A 24,139-nucleotide genomic window follows, 5' to 3' on the forward strand; every position below is an offset into this window, starting at 1 on the left:
GGAATTACTCAGTAGTTCTTTGATTTCACAGTTGTTCAATAATTTGGTCATACATCATAGACATCAGATTGCATGATTGTATATATGTCAAATAAATGAGTTATATATATAGATTTAAATTTACAATTTTTTTCCCATATTGAGGTAGTGACTGCATGTCACCATGCAGTCAATACTATAGAGACTGTTTTGGGGTGCCCCTACAGACCAGAGCCACACATCATTTGTCTTTGTTAGAGGAATGATGAGATGTTATAATACTGCTGTCCTTTCTTTATTATGCCCTCTTGAACCTATTCTTTATCTTTTCTGTGACTCAAAGTCTTCCTGTGGTGGTGGTGATGGGAGGGGGAGGGAGTTACCACTGTGTTCCCATGTGTGTCGTAGAAAATTACTAAATGAGACAAAATGAGGAGATTGGGGATCTCCCATTCTATTTTTCCCCGGCAGAAAGTGGAGGTGTAAGAGGGTCTGGGAGAAAGACACACCAGAACCCTAGTAAGTGGGTCATTAAATGCATGTAGAGATGAGAGTAAAAGGGAAGATTGGTAGTATGTGAGAAGAGAGATGGGCATATTAGCATTGAAAAGAAACTGAAAAGGGTGCATTTGAATTGGTAGTGTAATGGGTAGGGTGTCAGTAGGGGTGAGGGAGGAAAGGAATGAGTAGCATTGCTGGTAAGTGACAAGATAGAAAAATGGGCGATGGAGTGGAGAGAAATGTCTTGAAGTATGTCAATGAAAGTAAAATTGAGATGAAGATAGAATTTGTGAGTTCATATGACCTGGTTAATGAGAAAAGTGAGTGAGGGGGTCATTTTGAACCAATTTAAATGAGTGTGTAGAAAGGTAAATGTAGTTGTGTTGGGTGATCTTAATCCAAGAGTAGATAGATGAAACAGTAGGGAGGTATGGAATGGCAGGAAGGAACTACAACTGAGTTTGGTATTGAAAGGGAAATGATAGAAAACAGTGTTTAAGAAGAGAAACAAGTGGTATATAGGGACAAGGGTGGTGGGTGGGGATTAACAGACTATGTAGTGGTGTCCAAAAGAAGATGGTGAGGGAAGTAAATGTGAGGGAAGTAAAGGGAAAGGTGCAGAGAATTGCTGCAGATAGCATGTTAATTGAGAAGGAAAAAGAAGAATCAGCTGTTCAATCCATTGCTCCTATTTTCTCTTGCAGTATCAATACAGTATTTCTTCTCTAAGTTACTTATGGTCCTGCCTGGAGGCTTTTGCCTGTTCCCTGGAGGCCACAGGTCTTATGGTGTGAGAAAGAATGAGGCAAATCTGCTAAAACAATTATGGGATGGAGTGTTTTATTGTGTTTAGCAGGTTCTATTTGTGATAAGTGAAAAGGTTGAACTGTCTCTCATGCTCATGTGCTGCTCCAGGGGTCGGACTCAAGAATTTTTTCGGGACCGTTTTAGTGCGAGGGAATCATATGGAACCTTTTACAAAGAAAAGAGAAGTAAAGCATAAGATAAAGGAGGCAAAGAGGAGAGCAGATGTGAAATGGGGTAAGAGTACATACATACATACATATACCAAGGATTTTTCCCCCTTACAAGGGAGGTAGCCAAAAAGGAAAAGGCATAAAATCATTCCCACCCATTCCATCCCTGAATACACTCCACTCCCCTCCACCCTCTCTCTTATCTTGGCACCTCCTGGATGACGGGTCATCCCTGCATCTTGTCCACTGCCCTGGGTCAGTAGCAGTGACTCAAGACATAGCACATCCACTTGTAAAGGGGAAAAGCCTATGGTATATGTATGTATGTAATAAAAAAGTGTTTTGGAAAGAAATTAAGAGAGGAAGAGGAGGTGAATCAAGCAGAGAAAAAATGTAAAAGGTGCAGATGGAAAGACAATAATGGAAGAAAAGGCATACATACATACATACATATACCAAGGCTTTTTCCCCCTTCCAAGGGAGGTAGCCAAAAAGGGAAAGGCATAAAAACACTCCCACCCATTTCATCCCTAAATACACTCCACACCCCTCCCACCCTCCCTCTCATCTGAGCACCTCCTGGATGACGGGTCATCCCTGCACCCTGCCCACCGCCCTGGGTCAGAAGCAGTGTCGCAAGACACAGTACATCCACAGCAAGGCCGCTTCATTTAATCGGCGAACCCCCCTCTCCGTCCCCCTTTGCATATAAGGCGAGGACGGGGAGAAATCCCTTCGGGCTGCGAAGGGGAAGAAAAGGCAGTAAAAGAAAATGGGCAGATTGTTTTAGGGAGTTGCTAAATGTGGAGGATAGGGAGGGAAAGGTAGTCGCAGTGGGAAGCACTAAGAAAATGACAGTGATGAGTGAGGAAAATAGAGGAGAAATAAGGAAAGATGAAGTGAAGGGAGTAAAGATCATAAGAGCAGATAAAGCACCTGGGTTGGATGAATGTCATGCAGAATGTCTGAAAAAAGGAGGGACAGTGATGGTGGACTAGCTGGTGAGGTTGTTTAGTGTTTGTTTAAGAGAGGATAGAGTGCCAGAACTGGAGGAGTGCCTGTATAGTTCCACTTTACAAGGGAAAAGTGGACAAGTGTGAGTGTATTAGTTTCAGAGGGATCAGCTTGTTAAGGGTAGTTGGGAAGGCTTATGGGAGGATCTTGATTGAGAGGATTAGGAGAGGAAGTATGTGTGAGAAATAAATTGAGACAGCCTGAAGGGATTTCTCTCCGTCTTCTCCTTTTTTGCACGAGGGGATGGAACCAATTCAATGAAGCAGCCTTGCTGTGGATGTGCTGTGTCTTGCAACACTGCTTCTGACCCAGGACACTTGGCAAGATGCAGGGATGACCCATCATCCAGGAGGTGCCAAGATAAGAGGGAGGGAAGAGGGTGGAGGGTAGTGGAGCATGTTAGAAATGGAATGGGTGGGAGTGTTTTTTATGCTTTTGTTTTTTGACTACCTCCCATGTAAGGGGGAAAAAGCCTTTGGTATATGTATCTATGTTTTAGTGCACCAGTTATAATCAATGTTTTGTTTTGTGTTGTCTCATGTTGATGTAAGTGCGATTTGAGTGCTGTCAGCTGGCAAATGAATAACAGAGAAAATCTGTGCAATGTGGAACATAACATCACACTTTCCCCCATCATCTGTCTGCATAGGTCAATAGAAAAGTTTTAGGTACTGTGGTACCATAAGTTTTAGGTACTGTGGTACCATAATCGATTACATAGAAGGATTCTGTAAGATACATCTTGGATAGAGTAGATCAAATACAGGTGTGATGGTGTGGACATCTATGCCCATGCCCACTCCCTCTCTCCCTCCCTTCTTCCCATCCACTCCCTCTTTCCTCCCTGGTTGGGAGGGAGTAGGAGGTAGAGGGAGAGAGGGGAAGAGGTAATTTCTCCCTCCCCCCCTTTCTCTTCCTCTACCATACCCACTACCTCCTACTCCTCCTTCCTACCCAAGGAGGAAGGGGATGGGGTGGGGGAGAGGGAGTGGGAAAGAAAAGGAGAGATGGAGAAATTACCTCTTCCCCTCTCACTCACTCCCTTCTCTTCCTCTACTATGGCCACTACTCCTATTCCTCCCTCCTACCCAAGGAAGAAGGGGAGGGGGGGAAGAGGGAGTGGGAAAGAAAGGGAGGGAGAAGAGGTTTCCCTACCTCCCTTCCTCCTACTCCCTCTCGGTGGGAGGGAGAAGGAGAGAGAGAATGAAGAGTGGGCATGGGAGGGGGAGAGGTATTCCCTCCTTCCCTTCCTCACCCTCTCTCCCTGGGTGGGAAGGAGTGGGCAAGGGAGAGAGAGAGAAAAAGAGTAGGGATGGGGAGAGAGGTATTTCAACCCAGCACCATCTCTCACCCCCTTCTACCCTCTTTCTCCGTGGGAGAGGGAGGGAGGGGAAGAGGTATTTCCTCCCTTGCTCTCTCCCTGGGTGGGTGAAGGAGAGAGGGAGGGAATGGATGGGAAAGGGAGATGGGGGTATGTGATAAAGGGAGGGGAATAGGTATTTATTCCCTCTCTCCATGGGTGGGAGGGAGAATGAGGGGGAGAGAAAGGGAGAGGTATTCCTTCCCACTCCCTCCCTCTCATACTTTCCATCTCCCCTTCTATCTCATTTCCCCACCTTCCCACCCTCTACCTGGGTTGGAGGGAAAAGTAGAGGGAATGGGTAGGAGTGGGCATGGGAGAAGGAGATTGGGGTGAGAGAAAGGGAGGGAGTGGGAGGGGAAGAGGTATTTATTTCTTCTCTCCCTGAGTGGGTGGGAGTGAGTATGGGAGAGTTGGGGTGAAAGGGGGAAGTGGGAGGGAAAGAGTTATTTCCTCCTCTCCCTGGGTGGGAGGGAGTGGGCATGAGAGAAAGGGAGGGGAAAAGGTATTTGCACCCCTTCCTCTCCTCCCTCTCTTTCTCACTGCCCACCCCATTTCCCCCACCCACTCATTCTCCCCTTTATCTATGCCCACTCCCTCCCTAGGTGGGAGGGAGTAAGCATAGGAGAGAGTAGGGGGGGGGTGAGAGAAAGGGAGGAGGAGAGAGGAGAAGTGGTTGTTGTTGTTGTTGTCGTTCCCTAGTCTGTCTGTCCGAGCAGTCCCGTCTCCCCAAGGAAGGCCACAGCCGAAACTGGGTTTTCCCACAAATCCTTTATAGAGTGTATGTTGTGTTGTTTGCGTGCATGATTGTGTATAATGCAGTCTTCCATTATAGTTCCACCTGCCCTACCTCTCTCCTTGGGTGGGTGAAGGAGAGGGGGGGAAAGAAAATACCCCACCCCCTCCCACCCACTCTCCCCTTTCTCTCTGACCCCCCTCTCTTCGCTACCTGTTTGGGAGGGAGGGAGGGAGGGAATGGGTAGGAGGAGAAGAGGTATTTTCTCCCTCTCTCACCACCCACTTCCCTGCCTTACCACCCACTCCTGCTTCCCCCCACCCTCCCACCCACTCCCTCTCCCCCTGCCCTACCACCCTCCCACCCACTCCCTCTCCCCCTGCCCTCTCCTTGGGTGGGAGGTAGTGTGAGGAGGAAGAGTGATTCCCTCCCACCCACTCCCTATATCTCTCACTCCTTATCTTAATTTTCTCTTACCCTCCCTCTTTTTCCCTTCCACCCACTCTCCCCCTCCCTTTCTCCCTGGGTGGGAAGGAGGAGAGAGTGAATGGCTGGGAGAGAGGGGGCAAGAGAGAAAGGGAGTGGGAGGGAAATGGTATTCTTTCCTTCCTTCTCTCCCTCTCATCTGGAGGTGCAATGTTTTTTTGTAAATTGTCTGTATGATTGAAATGGAAATGTATATAAACCTGTTGTGTTGAAATGTACTTGTGATTATCATTTTTAATGTGTCTTTTTGTCCAAAGTATTTTCTAATTTCTGTAATGTGACTTGTTAATTTCTTTATCAGAGAGAAGTACATAAGTCATTTCTTAGAAGAGTGAATGGGGAGTGTTAATGTTGGGAAAGTTAGAAAGCCCTCGTACATAAATACAACCCAATTTGAAGGTCCTGTTTGTTGCATTGAGTGAGTCTGCTTCCTAGCATAGCAGAAATAGATAAATAAATTTGTCTATAAATAAATGTTTTTATAATATACAGGATACAGAAAAAATTACAACACCTTTCATGAACACTAATTATACTAATATATTCTTATCTTTGCAGGCTGTTGGACAAGATGATGATTAGGTGACATGTGAAACCTCTACAAAAATATGTTTGAGCTCTTTTTGTTTGGTAGAAGACAATGAAATTTAGAATTAATCTTAAAAATATCAATTGCTACCTGTGACTAGTTTTTAAATTGCACAAGTGTGTTTCAAGAAAAGGCCATACCCCCCTTATAGAGAGTAAAGGGACTTTTGGTATACCGTATTTTTCGGACCATAAGGTGTGGGCAAAATCCTTAAAATCGGCCAAAATCAGGTGGTGCACCTTATCGTGAGGTGCGCCTTATGTGTGGCTTCAGTGCAAAAAAATGCCTCAGACAGTTACGTACTATTTTGACACGTTTCGTTGCTAGCCTGCCAACGGCGACAGTGCATAGTCCTAGCAAAAGTTATAACCAAGATGTATGTATCTTGACAAGAAAATTGCGAAAACTTTGACAGTTTTCGAGTCCATGCCACCGCATTCATTCACACTATCATGGCTATGACATGATAGCATCCACAACACAGACAGCCATTTTGCATTGGTCTAGTCTTGCTCCACTCAGACTGTAGTCATTTGGTTATTTTTTTAGTTTCGACCATGGGCGCAATATAGCAATAGCAAATTAATTATTAATTTTGTAAATTAAAATGTATCAACGTAATATGCAATTTTGTGGGCGGAAAAAAAAAAAAAAATACCTTGCTACAAGCAAATATGCTAATGAACGAAGTCGGTAGCATAGGATCGGGACGCCATCTTGTTGTCTTGGTAGTTCCGACAGTACCTCGCCAGGTATATTTTCTTGAAGGAATGTTATGGAGCAGAGATACATGCATTCCTTCAAGCTGCAATAACTTTGTATACCCCGCAAGCTGAGAGAGTGGTTGAAAAGCCCGCCAACGTCTCTCACGACGACGACAACGAGGACGATCCGGATGACATTTAATTTGCAGGTAATAATTTATTAAACACAGGTTAGGTTAGATGAATTTATCATCCTTTCATTTCTTCGACGTCGGCCTCTATCATAACAAACATGGCGTACCATTCGTCCGACTCGACTTCGTTACTTACGAAATCTGTTTAAGCACCTTTTTTATTTTTTATTTTCGCTCACAAAATTGCATATTACGTTGATGCATTATAATTTACAAAATTAATAATTAATTTTCTATTGCTATATTGCGCCCATGGTTGAAACTAAAAATTTACTTTAATTTGTAATCTTTTAAGTGAATAGAGAATTCCAGGAATAAAACTGCTAATGTTGGTGTTATTCCCCACAATTCCCGTAACGTGTTTATGTTGTTTTTTAGGGGTATTAGCAGGGCAGACCGTCCATGGAGGTGGTCTGATTTCACTGACCAAAATAAAAAAATATATTTATTTTTGTAATTTTGCTAAATCCCAACCGATTTTTCTCATTCAACAACGAAAGTGTTCAGTTCTGAATGCACTCACATATGCATGATTATCCGATGACGAGACCAGGTGCGCCTTTTGTAAGGACGGGGAATAGCAAATTACGGGTGCGCCTTATGGTCCGAAAAATACGGTAGGTATGGATTAACTGGATTCATGACAGATGAATGGAATACTGTGGAAGGAGACAAAAGAGAAAGCTACCTATATACAAAATGCTTCTACCCCCTTGTAACACAAGGAAGACACAAGTACACAAGTATGCATGCCAACAACACAATATAAACTCTGTAAGGGATATGTGGAAAACCCCATTCCAGCCATGTCATTCCTCAGGAAGACGGGACTGCTTGGCAACAGTCTATGGAACAACAGTAACAACAACCACAACCCCCTTATAAGGGAGGTAGGGAGCTTGGACTTGACCCACCCCTCTCCTATCTATCATCCATTTGTTACCCTTTCATCTTAATTCCTATTCCAGTTGTAACTACATGGTTTTATTCATTAACTTAAATTTTTAGAGTGGAGACTAGATACTTTTGATGATGATAGAAATAGTATAACAAGCAAGCATAGTTTTACTGTGAGGTGACCATTGTTGAAAGTTTTACCTAATTATTATTTTTAAGGATAATGCACCTTCCATGGTCATTATAAAGCTTGGCCTACAGTGATAATCTTTTCTTGTTCTGCATTAAGAGTAATAAAAGTGGGATATTCTATTTTTGCATGATTATTGTAGATGTATACTGAAAAATAATGTAGTTTATATATATATATCTTTGAATAAAGCGAGTTCCTAAAAATGTCTTTTCATTGTGAAATTCCTCTCATGTTGTGATCAACCCAATACACACATCATGAGGTGGGGGTTAATTTTTTCCTACCTACTATGAATGCTGCTGATCATTAAATCCTATCTCCTACTTAAAATGAGGGAGCAAGACCTCAAAAAAGGATTTCAAAGGTAACCAAATACCTCACCATTTCCAAGTGGTGCCCTTGGATTATGCAAAGTGTGAGGAAGTAACAGATTGACAATATATTCAGTCACCATCTCTTCCACTAACAATAAATTAATTCTTCCAACTAAGAATCACATACATCATTTTGTCTGTGGTAAAGGAAATTTCTATTTATAGAGAAATAATACTTTATTATAGTGCAACTGTCCCACCGTTATGCTGTCCCCCCCCAACTCTCATACTTGTACCATTTCTCTGAATTTTCATTTTCTCATTTTGCCAAACCCTGTGGTGAGGGAAAAGAAAACTGCCACCAAGTATTTCCACTTGAGTTGTATAAGGCGACAATAATGGGACAGGGATAGGACTAGGCATCCTTTTCAATGCAGCCCCAAAGGAGACATTCCAAAAAAAGTAAAGAAGGTCACAGTATGAAGGGTCACACCAGTCCTCTGGTGGGCCTGCAGATGGCTTGACAATCCAATGTGTGAGACACTGCCCTGGCCACACTGATCACACAGGAAGGGGCCATCAGCTTGGCACAGGAACTTTATGCCACCAGCAGAGAACAATGATTCTTTGGAGAGATTGAATAAAATGATTCTAGCATTTTGATGTCTTGTATGAAGTCCAGGCCTCGCATCCATATAGGATTGAGAAGCATACAATACTGAACATGGCCAGTTTGGTTCAGTGTGAGATTGTGGTTAAGGAAAACCCTTTGTGAGTTTCTCAAAGGAGGCAGAGAAATACTATCCTTCTGTGCATTTCTGGTGTGAGGTCAATGTCGTGGGTGAGTTTTGTGCCCAATTAAATTAACTCAGGAGTGTTGTGCACTGTGGTTCTGTATCATGAACATAAAGGGACACAGGATTGTTACCTGCAGTATGTTGTTGCATGACCTCCATTTTGGTGCAATTGACCATGAGACCAGCCTTGGAGTATGTTTCTGCTATGGCATTGAGGCTGTTTTGTAGTCCAACTTGAGTATGGATGACTAGGACAGTGGTGTCGGGATACTGTAGGTCTGTTATTGTTGTAGTTAAGTTTTGGCTTGGATTCTGCATACATTTTATAGGTTCTAGCCTATAGATGGAGATACTATCCTCTGGTGCATTTGTTTTGTGGTAGGCTAATTTCATCACTGAAGCAAGGAGTTAAATAGAATGGGTGCGAGGACATACCCTTCCTTTGGCCCTATTGGTACTAGAAATGGGTCAGACTGGTCCCCAGTGCTGACAACCCTTGCAAACATTCCATCACGAAAAGATCTTAAGATTTTGATAAATTTTGGTGAGCATACAATCTTCTTTAGGGCATTCTAGAGCATGCTACGATTTACCATATCAAATGCTTTTGTTAGGTTGATAAAAGCAGCATGGAAATCTCTACACTGCTCTTGGCATTTCTCCTGCAGCTGTTTCATGACAAATGTCATATCAGTGGTGTGTCTTTTTCTCTGAAATACCCACTGTAATTCTGAGAGAACTGTTGACGGTTTACTTTTAGTGCCTTGAGAGCATCACACTGGGTAAGAATTTACCAGCAGTGGCTAGAAGGGACATTTCATGGCTGTTGTTGCAGATAGCTTGTCCCCTTTTTGTTTGTAGATGGCAATGATATTTGAATCTTTCTAGGATTAGGAAATGTCACCATGTTCCCAACAATCAAGAATGAGCTTGTTAGGGCATTGTTACTTGTGGCAAAGGTCGAGGGGATGGCAGTTCGAATCCTGGCAAAGGTAGAGGGGATGGCAGTTCGAATCCTGCCACGGGCGAAGTTGAACCAAGGGCATGGTTCATTGAATTCCTCTGTAAGGGGCACCGTCCTAGCCTTCTGATGGGAGGAGTTTGTGGCATTAAACCATATCATTATAAAAAAAAATTTGTAGCAGACCTAGTTATGGACCAAAAGGTCTCCTGTTGGCATGTTCCTTTGTAATCTTTTGATGTCTGCAGTCTCCTTCCATTTGGTTGTTTGGTCTGAGACAGGTGGTGGTCCTCCAACTGGGTAGTCTTTGAGAAGGATTTGCTGGTAAGTGCCATAGATGCTATGGTCATGAAGTAGATCTACAATTAATTTGGGTGTGGAAGGTCTTTCCCTGCCATACAGTTGAATGTTGATGTTGAGTTTATTAAAAACCAAGTGGTGATCAGTTGATGCTCCCACACCACACTTTGATCTGGTGACGAGTACTTTATAATGTACAATTATGTAGTATAAGAGATGCCAGTGGTGGGATCATGGGAGCATCCAGGTTGTTTAGTGCATTGTACGGAGCTGAAACTTGTTGGTTATGGGAAGATTGTGTTCTGATCAGCATCAATAGTTGGGAGACCATTTGACTTGGAGTTTCAGATACCATCACAACTGACTCCGCTCTAGGAATGCTGGTCTTTGCTAATTCTGGTATTTAGGCCTCCCATGAGGATTATTTTATTGGAAGCATGGATGTTAAGCAAAATCATTAAGGGCTAGCTGTAGAAACTGTCCTTGGTTACCTCATCTGTAGGTAATGTTGGGGCATATACACTGATCGGGTTGCCTATTGTTTTTTTGCTAAGAGAAATATGCCAGGTCATTATCTGCTCAGATACACCTAATGGGGAATTTGGGAGATCCTTTATCAAAATAGCCTTTACAATAAACCCCATGCCATAGATATGACAGCTGGTTCAAGGAGGTCTTTCCAGAAGGTATACAATGAACCATCCTCAGCAAGACTGGTTTCAAATGGGCAGCAATGATTACAAAGGATTACAAAGGCGGAGCATGCCGACAGGAGACCTTTTGATCCATATCTAGGTCGGATGCGAAAAAAAAATCATAATAAATAAATAAATAAAAACTATGATAATGTAAATAACAAATAAAATACATGAATAAATGCATAGGTATAGTTAAATAATAAACAGGTAAATAGTAAATAATAATAAATTGACATAACTAATAATAAATCAAAATCAGACAAACAAATGATAACAAAACAAAAACAAATAATATAAGATAAATTATAATCATTACAGCATCTTACTTAGGTATTTATCTAAATGATTCTTAAAGCTTTTAACTGAACTACATTGCACTACCTGTGCAGGAAGTTTATTCCATTCATTAACTACACGGTTGGCAAAGTTGTTTCTACCTACTTCCAAATTGAATCTATTTCCGGACAGTTTGAGACCATTGTTTCTTGTCTGATTCTCATTCAATGTAAAAATTTTGTCACTTTTGATGTTGTCAATTCCCTTTAGAATTTTAAAGACCTGTATCAAGTCACCTCTGAGTCTACGCTTTTTTAGGGAAGACAGATTCATATGTTTTAGTCGATTTTCGTATGATTTATTTTTGATATTTGGAATCAGTTTTGTAGCTTGCCGTTGTACTCTTTCCAATCTGTCAATGTCTTTAATGAGATTCGGTGACCATATGGAAACAGCATATTCCAAATGTGGACGAACTAACGATTTATATAGCTTGTTAAGGAGTGATGTACTTTTGAAATCAAAAGATCGCGCAATCAGTCCTAGAATTTTATTTGCTTTCTCAGAGGCTGAAATACACTGTGCACCAGGGTGGTATGATGCATGTGGTATGTAAGCCTTAGAGTTAAGTTGCAAGCTTGCTTCTGTCCCCTGCTTTCAGCTTACATTGCTAGCTAGCCTTAATCGTGCAACTTAACTCTAAAGCTTACATACCAGATGCATCATACCACCCTGGTGCACAGTGCCCCCCCCCGGAAACCATAAGAGAAGAGACCAGCAGAGGCTCAAGGATGAAGTAAACAAACTGGGCCAGCTTGGCAGCTGAGTAAGATTCATCTCATTTACTGAGTACCACTGATTCAAGAGTCCTTAAGTATACCTACTCTCATCCATTCTCATGACCAACAGATCAACCAGCTCTAATATTTCTTCCAATCTGCACATTGGTTCCATAACAAATAACAAGAGGATATGATAAATACAAACCAAGAACACAAAATCATCTTTATTAATTTTCCTTTTCCCCACCCCCAAGATTACTACCTTTAATAATCAAACTTAAATTGATAATAAGAATCATCAAAAACATGTACTCTGACAAAACCATCTTCTCCTCCACTGGCATAACCCCGACCATTTGGATGAAAAGCTAAGGAATTGATTGGACCAAAGTGACCCTTCACACGACCAAATTCTTCTTCAAAGACCAGATGGAAGAATCTGGCATCGAATTTGCCCACTCTTGCTGCAGTGGTTGTCACATCCATGGCTTCCTGACCACCACCAAGAACAACATGAGGGTAGCTGTCCACCAGTGGGGTGATGGCTGCAGAATTAACTGGCCGATCTGTCTTGTACATTTTCAACTGTTCAAGCGTTTCCAGATCGTATAATCGTGCTGTTGTATCTTTGCTTGCAGTAATCAACATGGTTCCATCATGACTGAGCTGCATGTCATTAATTTGTTTGGTGTGGTCTGATGCACAAAACAGCTGAAAGGAAAAAATTTCCACGAGTAATCTTGTAACTTCCCTTATCAAGTGATTATTGTTTTACAAGTTTCAGAAATGCAATGCATTACATTAATTTTAAATTCTTGCACTTCACAGCTCTGAAGCCTAAATCTGTTCATAATCCATCTTTCCACAACCTCAGTTTCCTCTTCTAACTGTTTTACATTCTTATCATTAACCATACGCTCATTCTTCCATAGCTTACTTTATTCACCCATTTCCAGACAAGTTTCTTGTCCCTCTTCAAACTTAAAATTTTGTCCCCCATCCATCTAGTTAATTTTATAATTGCAATGAACAGGAGAGAGGACAGAAAGAAGAGAGGAGAGAAGAAACAGTGATGAGAGGGAGGAAAGGAGAGAGATGAGGATTGAGTGGAGAGAGAGACGAGGATAGAGGGGGGAGTGGAGAGAGAGAGAAGTGGATAGAGGGAGGAATGGAGAGGTGAGGAGGAGGAGGAGAAGACAAAGAAGAAAAAGAATAAGAATAAGAATATGAATAATAATAAGAAGAAGAAGAATAAGAAGGATAGAGGAAAGGCGTCTTACCTCCTTGCCAGTCCTCACGTCCCACTTGATGATGGTGCCGTCCTCCTGACCTGTGATGATATATTCATCCAAAGGTCCCCACAGGACAGAAAGAGCTTTCACTGTTTTAGAGCTATGCTGCACACTCATGATGGGATCACCTGAAACAAAGATCATTTTAAGATTACAGGTAGGCAACTCAAAAGAAAATTGTGGATCTTCTTTAGCTGAAATCTACAACCACACACACACACAAACATGTGTATCTAGGCAGATTCTCTCTAATGCAAATTTAATTAAGTGATGGATAGTAATGTATTGTCAAGCTTCTTGCATGCTTTCTTGATGTTTCTGATCAGTTTCCTTTGGGAATCAGGTAAGCGCAGCATGCACTAAGTTCTTCAGAGAAGAAAAATTACTATTTATTTTGTATACTATATCACATTATGTTCCGGGACCCATGCCTCATCCTCTGGTGTTAAATTACAAGACTTTTACAATTCAAAATCTGAAGATGAGGAATGTCTCAAAATCACATTGTATACTATATCACCTCATCCTCTGGTGTTAAATTACAAGACTTTTACAATTCAAAATCTGAAGATGAGGAATGTCTCAAAATGTCATATACAGTAGAACCTCTGTTCTTGAATGTCTCGCAAGATGAACAAATATGTTTTTGACCAAAAAATAAGAATATTTTGCTCCTGTGGTTGACTAAGATATTGGTTCTTGACCAATCAAATAGAGAAAATAGAAAATGTGACAAAATCCAAAATTTTGCAGACAAACATCACCCTGATAAAGCTACATCCAGCAGACTTGTAAATTTCCTTTGTAAAATTGGTTCTGGAACAGTTTTCTAGAACAGATTGTGGTTGAGAATGGAGGTTCTACTACACTAAGTAAAATTAACTAGTCTTCTTTTCTGAAGAACTCCTCCATGCTGTCACAATCCCTGGACAACAACATTTCTTTTCTGAGTGACCTGTGGTCCTGCCTGTAGGCTGTGACTGCTTACCTAAGAGCCACAGGTCTCCTGCAAGACACACCATGGGCAAAGGATTGACTGATCTAATTATTTGTAATGTGGTACAGGAATACTTCACTATATGACCAAGTGCAATAAAGTACATACATACATACATATACCAAGGCTTTTTCCCCCTTACAAGGGAGGTAGCCAAAAAGGGAAAGGCATAAAAACACTCCCACCCATTTCATCCCTACATACACTCCATGAACACAACCCCCCTATTATTTACATGTAAAACCTACCTCGATATACAAACTTTTGCATTGTGATCAGTCAGCTGGGAACACAACTCGGTTGTATAGTGAGATATTCCTGTATCTATGCAACAGACAACACTTACATGTATACCAAAGTAGCCTCACCTCTCTATTAACATGTAACCATGTAGCCCTGAAGTATCTCAACCACAGCCAGAAGAGGTGCAGCCTCTGACTGACTGTCAAGTGCAAATCTACTCCTCTATTAAATAAAAATCTCATCCCATGCATGATACAAATACATTGTATGAGCATCGAACTTGTACTTACACTTCCCATCTCCTTGTGTTCGGCTGTCCAGAATATTCAGTTCAGAATTATGGCCCATGATATTGTCGGTGGTGCATGCAATCAAGTTGCCAGAATAGGAAAAAGCTACACCTCTGACTGACGTCTTTGTGTCCACCCGGGAAACTGTCGTACCAGTCAGAACATCCCATATTCTGTCATGGAATCAAGGCAACATATAAGTCATACATACTTGAAGAAGACATATGAATGAAAGGAAGAAAAGCTAAATATATATATATATATATATATATATAATAATAAATAAACATATACATATATCCATACCAAAGGCTATTTCTCCCCTAGAAGGGAGGTAGCCAAAAAACCAAGGCATAAAACCCACTCTCACCCATTCCATACCCACATACTCAACTCACATTCACCCCCCTTGCTCCCTCTTATCTTGGCTCCTCCTGGATGATGGGTCATCCCTGCATCCTGTCCACTACCCTGGGTCAGAAGCATTGTCACAAGACACAGCACATCCACAGCGAGGCCCCCTCTGTCCCATCATGCAGAAAAATAGAAAATGGGAAGAAATTCCATTGGGCTGCGTCAAATTATTTTTCACACCCACTCCCTCATCCCCCCACCCACTCCCTTTCATGCATCACAACCATTTTCCATTCACCTCTATCTTCCATCTTCTCCCATCATCCATCAACACCCTATCCACCCACCTCATCCTTAGTTGCCTCATGTTTACTCCTTCCATCTCAGCTTTCCACACCTCTTCTACTCCTAACACCAATAATTTAAGTTATTAAGGGGGTACGCGACACCTGGAGGTCATTTTCTAAAATATTTAGAGTAAAGAGCTGAAACTTCTCAGGTAAATAGGTATCCATATTGCTTACATTTTAGGTGAAGCAGAATGATGTATGTACACATGTACATATGTACACATGTACACATGTACGTATACCAGTAGCAACATTTAAAAGTGCACAGCACCATAATACGTGGACCAATTTGTTTTATATTTTGGCTATGATTAGTCAGTAGGCACACCTAGGGCCGGTCATTGAGTAATTGAACAATTTCCTTTATACTTTTGCATACAGGCATTTCAATTTTAATGTCTGGCAAAAATCGTGAAAAATACAATTTTTTTGCTCTTGTTTCCATTATTACTCCGAACTCTTTCATTCTATTCAAAATATTCGAACGATCGGCCCTAGCAATTACTAAAAGTAATATTCCCTGTAAGTTTCATTCAAATCTAATGTATATTAGATTTTTTATGATTAAAAAAAAGTAGAAAAATATCGAACGGAGATATGGCAACTTGAAATATGAATATATCTGTAACTTGCTTATAGTTTCACCAATTTGACTGATTTTTTCATGGCTTAATTCTTATTATATAATAAGTAAGTACAGTAAAAATTATCAACATATTTTAATTATAAGTACTTTAAATACTGAAAAACTAAAGTATAAGTATGTCACAGTAGTGACGACGCACAGACGACAACATCATATAATTTGCTTTTTTGCACCTTTGGCGGTTTCTTCATATGAAACCTCTCTGCTGGGGGTCTTCAGGGTATCTAAATCATTGGAAAGAGGTTTATTTTCCAGTAGTGGGCACCTTCTCTTTCCTCATCAGATTCCCCTCGCCAATCTATGTTGGTAGGGCACCCCCTCCAGCATCATATGATGTCCCTTCTTCTTTCTTCTTCCTGTATAGCCTTGATCTTTTTCCTCTTGCTTTCTTCTTTGGATTTAATCTTCCTCTTTGAATTGTTTAGTCTAATGTTGTCCTTTACCTCTGTCACCGTCACAGAGGTGCAGGTGAGGGCGGTGGTGGAGTGAGAGGTGGTGATATCTTTAGTCGTCTTTGACTGCTTGCCATCTTTAACTGCTGTTTTTTGTCATTGTGATGTTCTTTTGTTCTTTTTGCTACCCATGATGACTGTACTAAAGAGTAATATGTACTAGCTAAAGTAATAGATTGCAATGAGAGCTCATGAGACATGCGTACTTCCCTTTTCAGAGTTAGCCGGTAACTAACGCTTAGTTTCGCACAAAGTTGGCGAAATATTCTCCCTCCACCTTCCTCCCTTCCCCTCCACAATCGTATTGGCCGTTGATACACTGGGCGAGTGTAAATTCAATCAAATTTCAACGTTATTCGCTGCGCCTGAAGGTACTAAGTGGCACGCCAAATTCTAGTGTGGGTTGCGCCTTTAAATCTGTCCCTTTAATCCTCATCCAGGACCTTTAAATTGCGCGCGGCTGGAAAATTATTTGTCGGGATTTATTTCTAAGTGGTATACGAACATTTTGAACACAGTTTTGAAAAATGCCATATCTTGACCAAATTCACCCCCCCAGGTGTCGCGTACCCCCTTAATCTTTCAAGGATATCTATTTCCATCCATTCTTTTAAATTACATACCACCTCATAGCTTATTATCTCTTTGGAACTTTACCCATTTTCTAAGGTAATATACCCAAAGTTAGAGCCATACATGAATTTTAAGCTGGGTATGATAACTGGAAAGCAAGGGCCAGGGCTCCATGAGTATTGCACCATTCCTGTATATTGCAACTACATACAGTGAATACACTCATCCATCTATTTCCACAACTACCCCAACTCTGGGACAAACAATGGTTGTGTTGAAGGCATACAGTGATCCTCAGGTTGTTGAAGGATCAATTCCTCACTATCATACCTTTTCATGCACTCTGGCTGTTTTGTACCCACCAATATACATTTCATTTCTTACTGCCTCCACCCACTGTCACTATTATTTTTCAATTACTCACAACAAAGTGAAGTCAGTCTGATCATGTTAGGGCTCTCAATTTTAGACAAGGTTCACCTACTTTTGTAAACTATCTTGTCCATAAAAAAGAACATTCACCATGATTGCAAAGCAAGCACTCTGAGAAAGACCCCTGTACCCAGTCCTGAACTCCACAAAAACTACCCTAGACATTGGCCTATCTTCTAATAGCTGTTTCAATTTCATCCTCTACTTTTCCTATTTAAATGAAAAAAAAAGAGTACCTGAGGGTTTGGTCAGCTGCACCTGACACAAAGCGTGTGCTATCCCATTTAACATCAATGGACCAAACAGTACCAGTGTGTCCATCAAAGGTACCAAGTCTTTCTCCATTGATGGAGTACCATGCATTGGGTTTGGGATCTTTGGAAGATGAAAAGAGCAAGTCTCCATCTCTGTTGAACTTGATTTGTGTAATGGAACGCTCATGGCCTTGCAACATCAACGGCTTCTGCAAAGGAGAAAAATAATTGCATAAACATCATCATACAATCTCTGTATTCATTATGTAGTTACAAGACCCAGGCTACCAATATCACTGTAGATAATTACTGTCTCAATGTCATAGCCAATCTATTTTTCTTTGAGATCTCCTAACATATACTGTGGACCTTTCCTGTCTTTGAAGGGGGTGGCTGAATCAAAACGCACACCTATTTCATTCACAAAATACTCTTTTAACATGCATCAGTAACTCATGGATGAAGGGTCTCACCCCTGTACCCTGTCACAGTGCTCAGGTCATGCAGGGCCAGATTGACAACTGGAGCTGGTTTACCCCACTTCATTAAATGGTGACCCCTTCTTCATCCCCTTAAATATTTAACAGAGCATACTTTTATTCATAACAGTCCTAGCAATGAAACTTAATGCTCTGTTAGCTCTATTCTTAGTGCTAATGCACTGTTTCCTGGATTCAAGGTCAGGGCTCACTAGAACCCAAAAATCCCTCTTGTACGTGTCTCCTAATGTATATTCCTCACCTTCACCTGAGGTGAAGTGATTGAGCAGATCATTTCTATGGACCTATTCTGTGTTGTTAGTGCTGGATGGTGACCCAAATACAGTCATGCTAACATGGTTCTCATTTCCTTTGGAAGTGATTTTTCTATGGTTTTGATGGAGTTCAGTATTTGGTTTGGGAGTCCTTATTTTGTCATCCATGTGTTCCAAGGAAATCTTAATACTATAAATTAATCAATCCATTGCCCAAGGTGCTTTTGCAGGAGACCCACAGCTCCCAGCTATCACTGGATTGGTACAAACTATTCAAGGAAGAAATATCATATGGTTGTCTGGGTATAGCTAGTGTATAGCAGTGTATGATGAAATGTTCAGGGTCTTCCTTGGGACTGATGTATCTATGGTCTCTTGTTTCTGCAGCCAGGGCTATTCAGAGTTGGCATTCTCTTAGTTATGCATAGTGATCTCTTGTAAGTTCAGACTATTGTCCTCAAGTACAGGAACTACCACTGTATCTTCCATTCTGCCTAAGGTACATGGAGATGAGGTGGTCCAATTAGTTGTGTTGAGACCTGAATGCAATCATGCTAGTTTGGTCCTTCCTTTTCTTGTAGATGTTTTGGAGTGTTTGTTCTATAATCTGAGTGTGAATAGATTTTTGTATAGATATGTGGTGTAGTGCAGGTGGTAAGTTATTAACCCTTAGCATACAATTATGTTGATATCAGTGTCACGAAGCGTGAGCAGATATACAAGGATGTTGGTATTGGGAACATGGTTATATTTATTTGATGGTTGTAGTTGGGTGACCCCCATATTCTGTGAACAGGCTTGACTGCATTTTCTGTGGTCATCAACATTCAGGTTGAAAGAGAACTACAGGGTCTAACAGATAAATCCGTACAACTTCTTATCACATGTTTTAAGATTAATATCTCGGGTTATAATAAACAGAGTTATGAAATTTTCAGTATATTTAGAAAAGGCAATAAGAACAATGATTTCATTCAATGTAACCACCTTCAGCTGTTATGACGCTTTCAACGCGTTTACGAAACTTGGATACAGCGTTGATGATCTCAGACTTTGATAATGAACCCACAGCCTTCTTGATGTCTGTCTTCAGGGTTGTTATACTTCTGTGTGGCTTGTCACATGCCTTGGCCTCAATTCGCGCCCAAAAATAATAATCTAAAGGGTTTAGGTCTGGCGAATTTGAGGGCCACAACTCTTTGTTCCAGAACTGCACATTTGACCCTTCGAGAAGGTTGGTGGTCCTCTTCGCTGTGTGGGCTGGAGCTGAGTCTTGTTGGAAGACAAACTGGTTGCCACTAGCCTTATCTTTCATCCAGGGTATTATTTTCTCTTCTAGAACTTTGCAATAGACAACGGCATTGACTTTCTCCTTGTTGTTGAAGAAGTGAGTGAAGACGTCCCCCTCAGTTGACACCACACAGAGCACCATGACACTTGCTGGTTTCTTTGTCGTTGTCTTGTGTTGAACCTCTGAGGATGAGGGGGCTATCCAGCGATCATTCCGCTTATTGAAAGTCGCATCAACCGTGAAAATCTTCCCGTCGGAAAAAAATTTGATGACCGAGTCATTCGACTTCATCCAGTTCAACAGCTTTTGGCACCTGGTCAAGCGGATTTCTTTCATTTTTCGTGTCAAAAGATGTCTTTTTCCTTGTGAGAATGAGGTTAATCCCAATTTCTTTAATGCTCTGTGAATTGTCATTGTGCTGACACCTCTCTTCTTTGCCAATGTCGATAATGGTAAGGCTGGATTTGCATTGACACTTCTCTTGAGACCAGCTAAAAAGCGAGGTGTTAGAATTCTGCCCCTTCTGGGCTTGTGAGCAGCTCGTTGGTCTTCGCCGGTCTCATCAAAACGTTTACAAACATCGTAAACAGTTTGTCTGGAGTATTTTAGCATCCTTATTATGGCACTAAGAGTGTGACCTGTGCGACGAAGTTCGCATATGGCTGAACGTTTGGCTTGTTCCATTGCTTAATGTTTATTGCACCGGTGCTAGTATACAACTGGCTAAATTATTAGACAAATGGAAGTATCTGGAAACAATCAGAATTGCCATATGTTACTTTTTAAGTGCTTAAAACCTCTTAAAAGTTTGTACGGATTTATCTGTTAGACCCTATAGTATTACAGCTGTAACTTTAAATCTTATAACATACACATTGTGATGCATCATCGAATCATCGTACATCTGGCACCCTGCAATGCGCATGAGTATACGACTCATATTGAAGAGGTTAAAGATACTTGAGTAGTATGCTCTTGCTGTAGCTTTTGTGTGTTCATCTGAGTGTGCTATGTGATGGGTGGGTAGGGGTCATGGTAGTTCTACTGACTGGTCTCTTTCTTGCATTGAAAGTTGATGTATTGGAATTTGCTACCAGTGAATTGCATTTTGTTTAATCTCAGCCCAATTATATACTTTGTCCAGATCATCTGGGACCCCTTCCAGGAACTTGTCCAAATCTCTCCTTAAGACTTCAGTACTACACCTGGTCAAGTACTGGATTCAGTAAATTTTTAGAAGTGCAAACCTATGCAATATAGCAATAAAAAATGAAATAATTTTGTAAATTATAATACAGACGCTCCTCGACTAATGTTTTAGTTACGTTCCGAATGGCCAAACGCAAGTTGAAAATGAACGTAAGTTGTTACTGTACTATACATCCATAAATTCTATTACCGTATCTTACAAAACACCCCTAAATCATTAATTATACACAACATTGTAAAGTAATAACATTAATTTCAAATAAATTAAATTCAAGCAACATAAATTGAGATGGTGGTGGAGGAGGAGGAGGATGAGGCAAGGCACTTTCAGTCTGTCGTTTGTGCAATGTAAACAATGGATGCAGCGTCATGCGTAAGTATCGTTTGAACTACGGAGAGCGCGCTAAACTAAAAAATTCACTCAATTTTTTTTTTACAGTCAGTTCAAACGTAAAATCGAAAAAACGTAAAACGAATGAACGTAAGTAGAGGAGCGTCTGTACATCACTATTATAATTCATGGCAGAAATTAATAATAGAAAGGTTGCTTGAGATGCCATTTTTGTTTTGGTAGGAGGCTAAAGAAATTAAAGTATGATAAATCTATATATTCTAACCTAACCAACCTACCTAACCTGCATTTATTAATGCAGTACCTGTAATTCTAGAGGTCATCTGGGTTGTCATTCTCTTCTCCGACCTCAGAATTGATCAAAACATAAACATATGCGATTTTCTTGGTAGAAATAATAAAAAAAACATGGCTACAAGGAAATCAAATGAACAAAGCCACTAAGATACAGTTGAGATGACATGTTGTCTGTCCAGTCCAGTCACTGTCTGTTAGACAATGGCTTTCACATTGTGGAATAGATTTTCTCCAACTCTAGGTGATGTTAATAAGTGCTGTAACAAAGACAACAGGGCTTCCTTGGACTTCGTGAGAGAACATGGAGTTCTGCCATTGTCTGTTATTTGCCTGTGGTGCAATAATAATCAGGCCATCAGCATCCACGATGACGACCCGGATGATCTTTGAGGTACCGAATTACTAGAATATAGGTTCAGTTATAAGAGACGAATTTATCATCCTTTTATTTCTTCGATCTCGGCATCTATCAAAACAAACATGGTGTATCATTCATCCGCCGCAACTTTGTTCGTTAGTAAATTTGGTTTTAGTAACTTTTTTGTTAATTTCCACAAAGAAAACCACATATTACGTTGATGTATAATGATTTATAAAATTAATAATTGATTTTCTATTGCTACATTGTGTAGGTGTGCACTTCTAAAAATTTACATATACCACTCTCTTTTGCACTGTATCACATAAAGATACAAAATTTAGTAAAATTTTAGTTGTGCACAAATACTTGATATAGCAATAGAAAATGATAAATTTTGTAAATTATAACACATCAAGGTAATATGTAATTTTCTTTGCAAACAAAAGAGTTGCTAAAACAGATTTCGTAACTAATAAAGTCATGCCAACATCGATGAAATGAAAGGATGATAAATTCGTCTAATCTAACCTGTATTTAGTAAATTGGCACCTGTAATTCAACAGTCATCCAGATTGTTGTCATCATCGTCATGACACCTACATATGCTGATCTTCATGAAACCCACAGTTTATTACATTTTGGACAATTAACAGAGAAGCCTTGTAGTCTTTATAACACTGCTTGTTAACATCACCTGGAGTGGGAGAACAGTCGGTGCACAAAGTGATGTCCATCATGTAACTGACATTTCAACTGGAACAGGCAGATGACAAACACTTGACAAACAAAAAGATGGCATCCCGATCCTATGTTAACGACTTCGTTTGTTAATATATTTGCTTGTAGCAAGGTATATTTTTTTTTATTTCCTCCAAGAAAATCACATATTACGTTCATGTATTATAATTTACAAAATTAATATTTAATTTTCTAATGCTATATCACATAGTTGTGCAGAACTAAAATAATATCCAAAATTTTTGGTCTAGTTTAGTATTCTTGATGTTACAATATTTAGAGACAATTTATAGTTTCACCCAACCGTAGAATTTGATATGTGGCTTATGTGTTTCTGGTGAGAAATGTGATATGAACGATGGTGTACATAAATTCCGTCGCAAGTGCGTACTTTTGAAGTAATTAAGTATTGAAGTTATGCACTTTTGCATACATCTCCCGAACAATCTGGGGGGACGTGTGTGAAATCGGGGTTTTTGGGTGGGGAAGACTAATGAATGGAGTAATGTGCGTTCCAAAACAGGTATAAAATGAACAAAAACCAGCCGTAGCCATCTTTGTTTTTACCAACGACTCAAAAAAGTCTCGCTAGATCTGTTACACTTAGCGAAGTCCACTCCAGCCACGCAAGACTTCCTAACCGTAAACTAATGTTACCTCTGTTAGGTTAGTTTACAGTTACCAAGTCTTGCGCGAGCGGCTGAACTATTCTACTCACAAATACTTACAATCGTTAGTCAACAAACATGGCCCCACACGCAGTACCCGCTGATATGGGATATTTTTGTTTTTTTATGGGTTTCTTTAGTCTTCTTCATTTTACACCTGTTTGGCAATGTGCATTACTCCATTTATTAGTCTCCCCCACTCAAAAACCCCGATTTCCCACACGTCCCCCCAGATAATTTGGGAGATGTAGGCACAAGTGCATAACTTCAATACTTAATTACCTAAAAAGTACGCATTTGCGACGGAAATGATGTACACCATCATTCATATCACAACACTTCTCACCAGAAACACATAAGACACATATCAAATTCTATGGTTGGGTGAAACTATAAATTGACCTTCAGTATTTCAAGTGAACACTTGAATTTGTTTGTTCATTCATCATTGTCACACTGACAAGTTTGGTGGCAATAAATGACAGGCATATTCAAGTTTCAAGGGCACGAGCTACTTCCAGAGGATTAGGTGCCTATCACTATGTTTCATTGTTTGTGCTGAATGTTGCCCAGTTCTGAAAATACCGGGTACTTAAAAAAAATCCAGACCGACTGCTGTTTCGCAGTCTTTGTTAGTAATGTTGTCGAAATGCTCTTTAAGGGTTAATTCATTGGGCTGCATGCCATGCTCCCTTATGTTGTCCTTCTCACTAATTTTCTATTCACTAGCAGAGTAGAGTATTAAAATTACTTTTCCATTTTCATAACACATCGAATCAGTTAAAAAAAAATGGTTTCATTTCATACTTTTCTTGCCTAGTAAATTAT

General features: G+C 40.4%; 2 protein-coding genes across 9 annotated transcripts in view; one reads left to right on the forward strand and one right to left on the reverse strand.

Moving 5' to 3' along the window:
- The window catches only part of Aldh-III (Aldehyde dehydrogenase type III), a 61,948-nt gene extending 54,115 nt beyond the window's left edge, over positions 1-7,833 (forward strand). For 7 of the 8 annotated variants that reach the window (XR_012966859.1, XR_012966856.1, XR_012966855.1 and 4 more), the window contains 2 exons: positions 5,355-5,471; positions 5,612-7,833. Coding sequence is in view for 1 of the 8 variants with exons in the window: in XM_076192461.1 (XP_076048576.1) it covers positions 5,612-5,635 (24 nt within the window). In the remaining 7 variants the exon portion in view is untranslated. The remainder of the gene's footprint in view (positions 1-5,354; positions 5,472-5,611) is intronic. The other variant, XM_076192461.1, reaches the window with a different exon arrangement.
- Positions 7,834-11,966: 4,133 nt separating this feature from the next.
- eIF3i (eukaryotic translation initiation factor 3 subunit i) overlaps positions 11,967-24,139 on the reverse strand; it is a 12,563-nt gene continuing 390 nt past the window's right edge. The window contains exons 2-5 of the mRNA XM_076192463.1: positions 17,624-17,850; positions 14,581-14,753; positions 13,039-13,178; positions 11,967-12,469 (exon numbers count right to left, since the gene is read on the reverse strand). Coding sequence (XP_076048578.1) covers positions 12,023-12,469; positions 13,039-13,178; positions 14,581-14,753; positions 17,624-17,850 — 987 coding nt within the window. The 3' untranslated portion in view covers positions 11,967-12,022. The remainder of the gene's footprint in view (positions 12,470-13,038; positions 13,179-14,580; positions 14,754-17,623; positions 17,851-24,139) is intronic.

This window comes from Oratosquilla oratoria, chromosome 11 (assembly GCF_046742065.1).
Source record: "Oratosquilla oratoria isolate Oo_2021 chromosome 11, ASM4674206v1, whole genome shotgun sequence".
Taxonomy (NCBI): Eukaryota; Metazoa; Arthropoda; class Malacostraca; order Stomatopoda; family Squillidae; genus Oratosquilla; species Oratosquilla oratoria.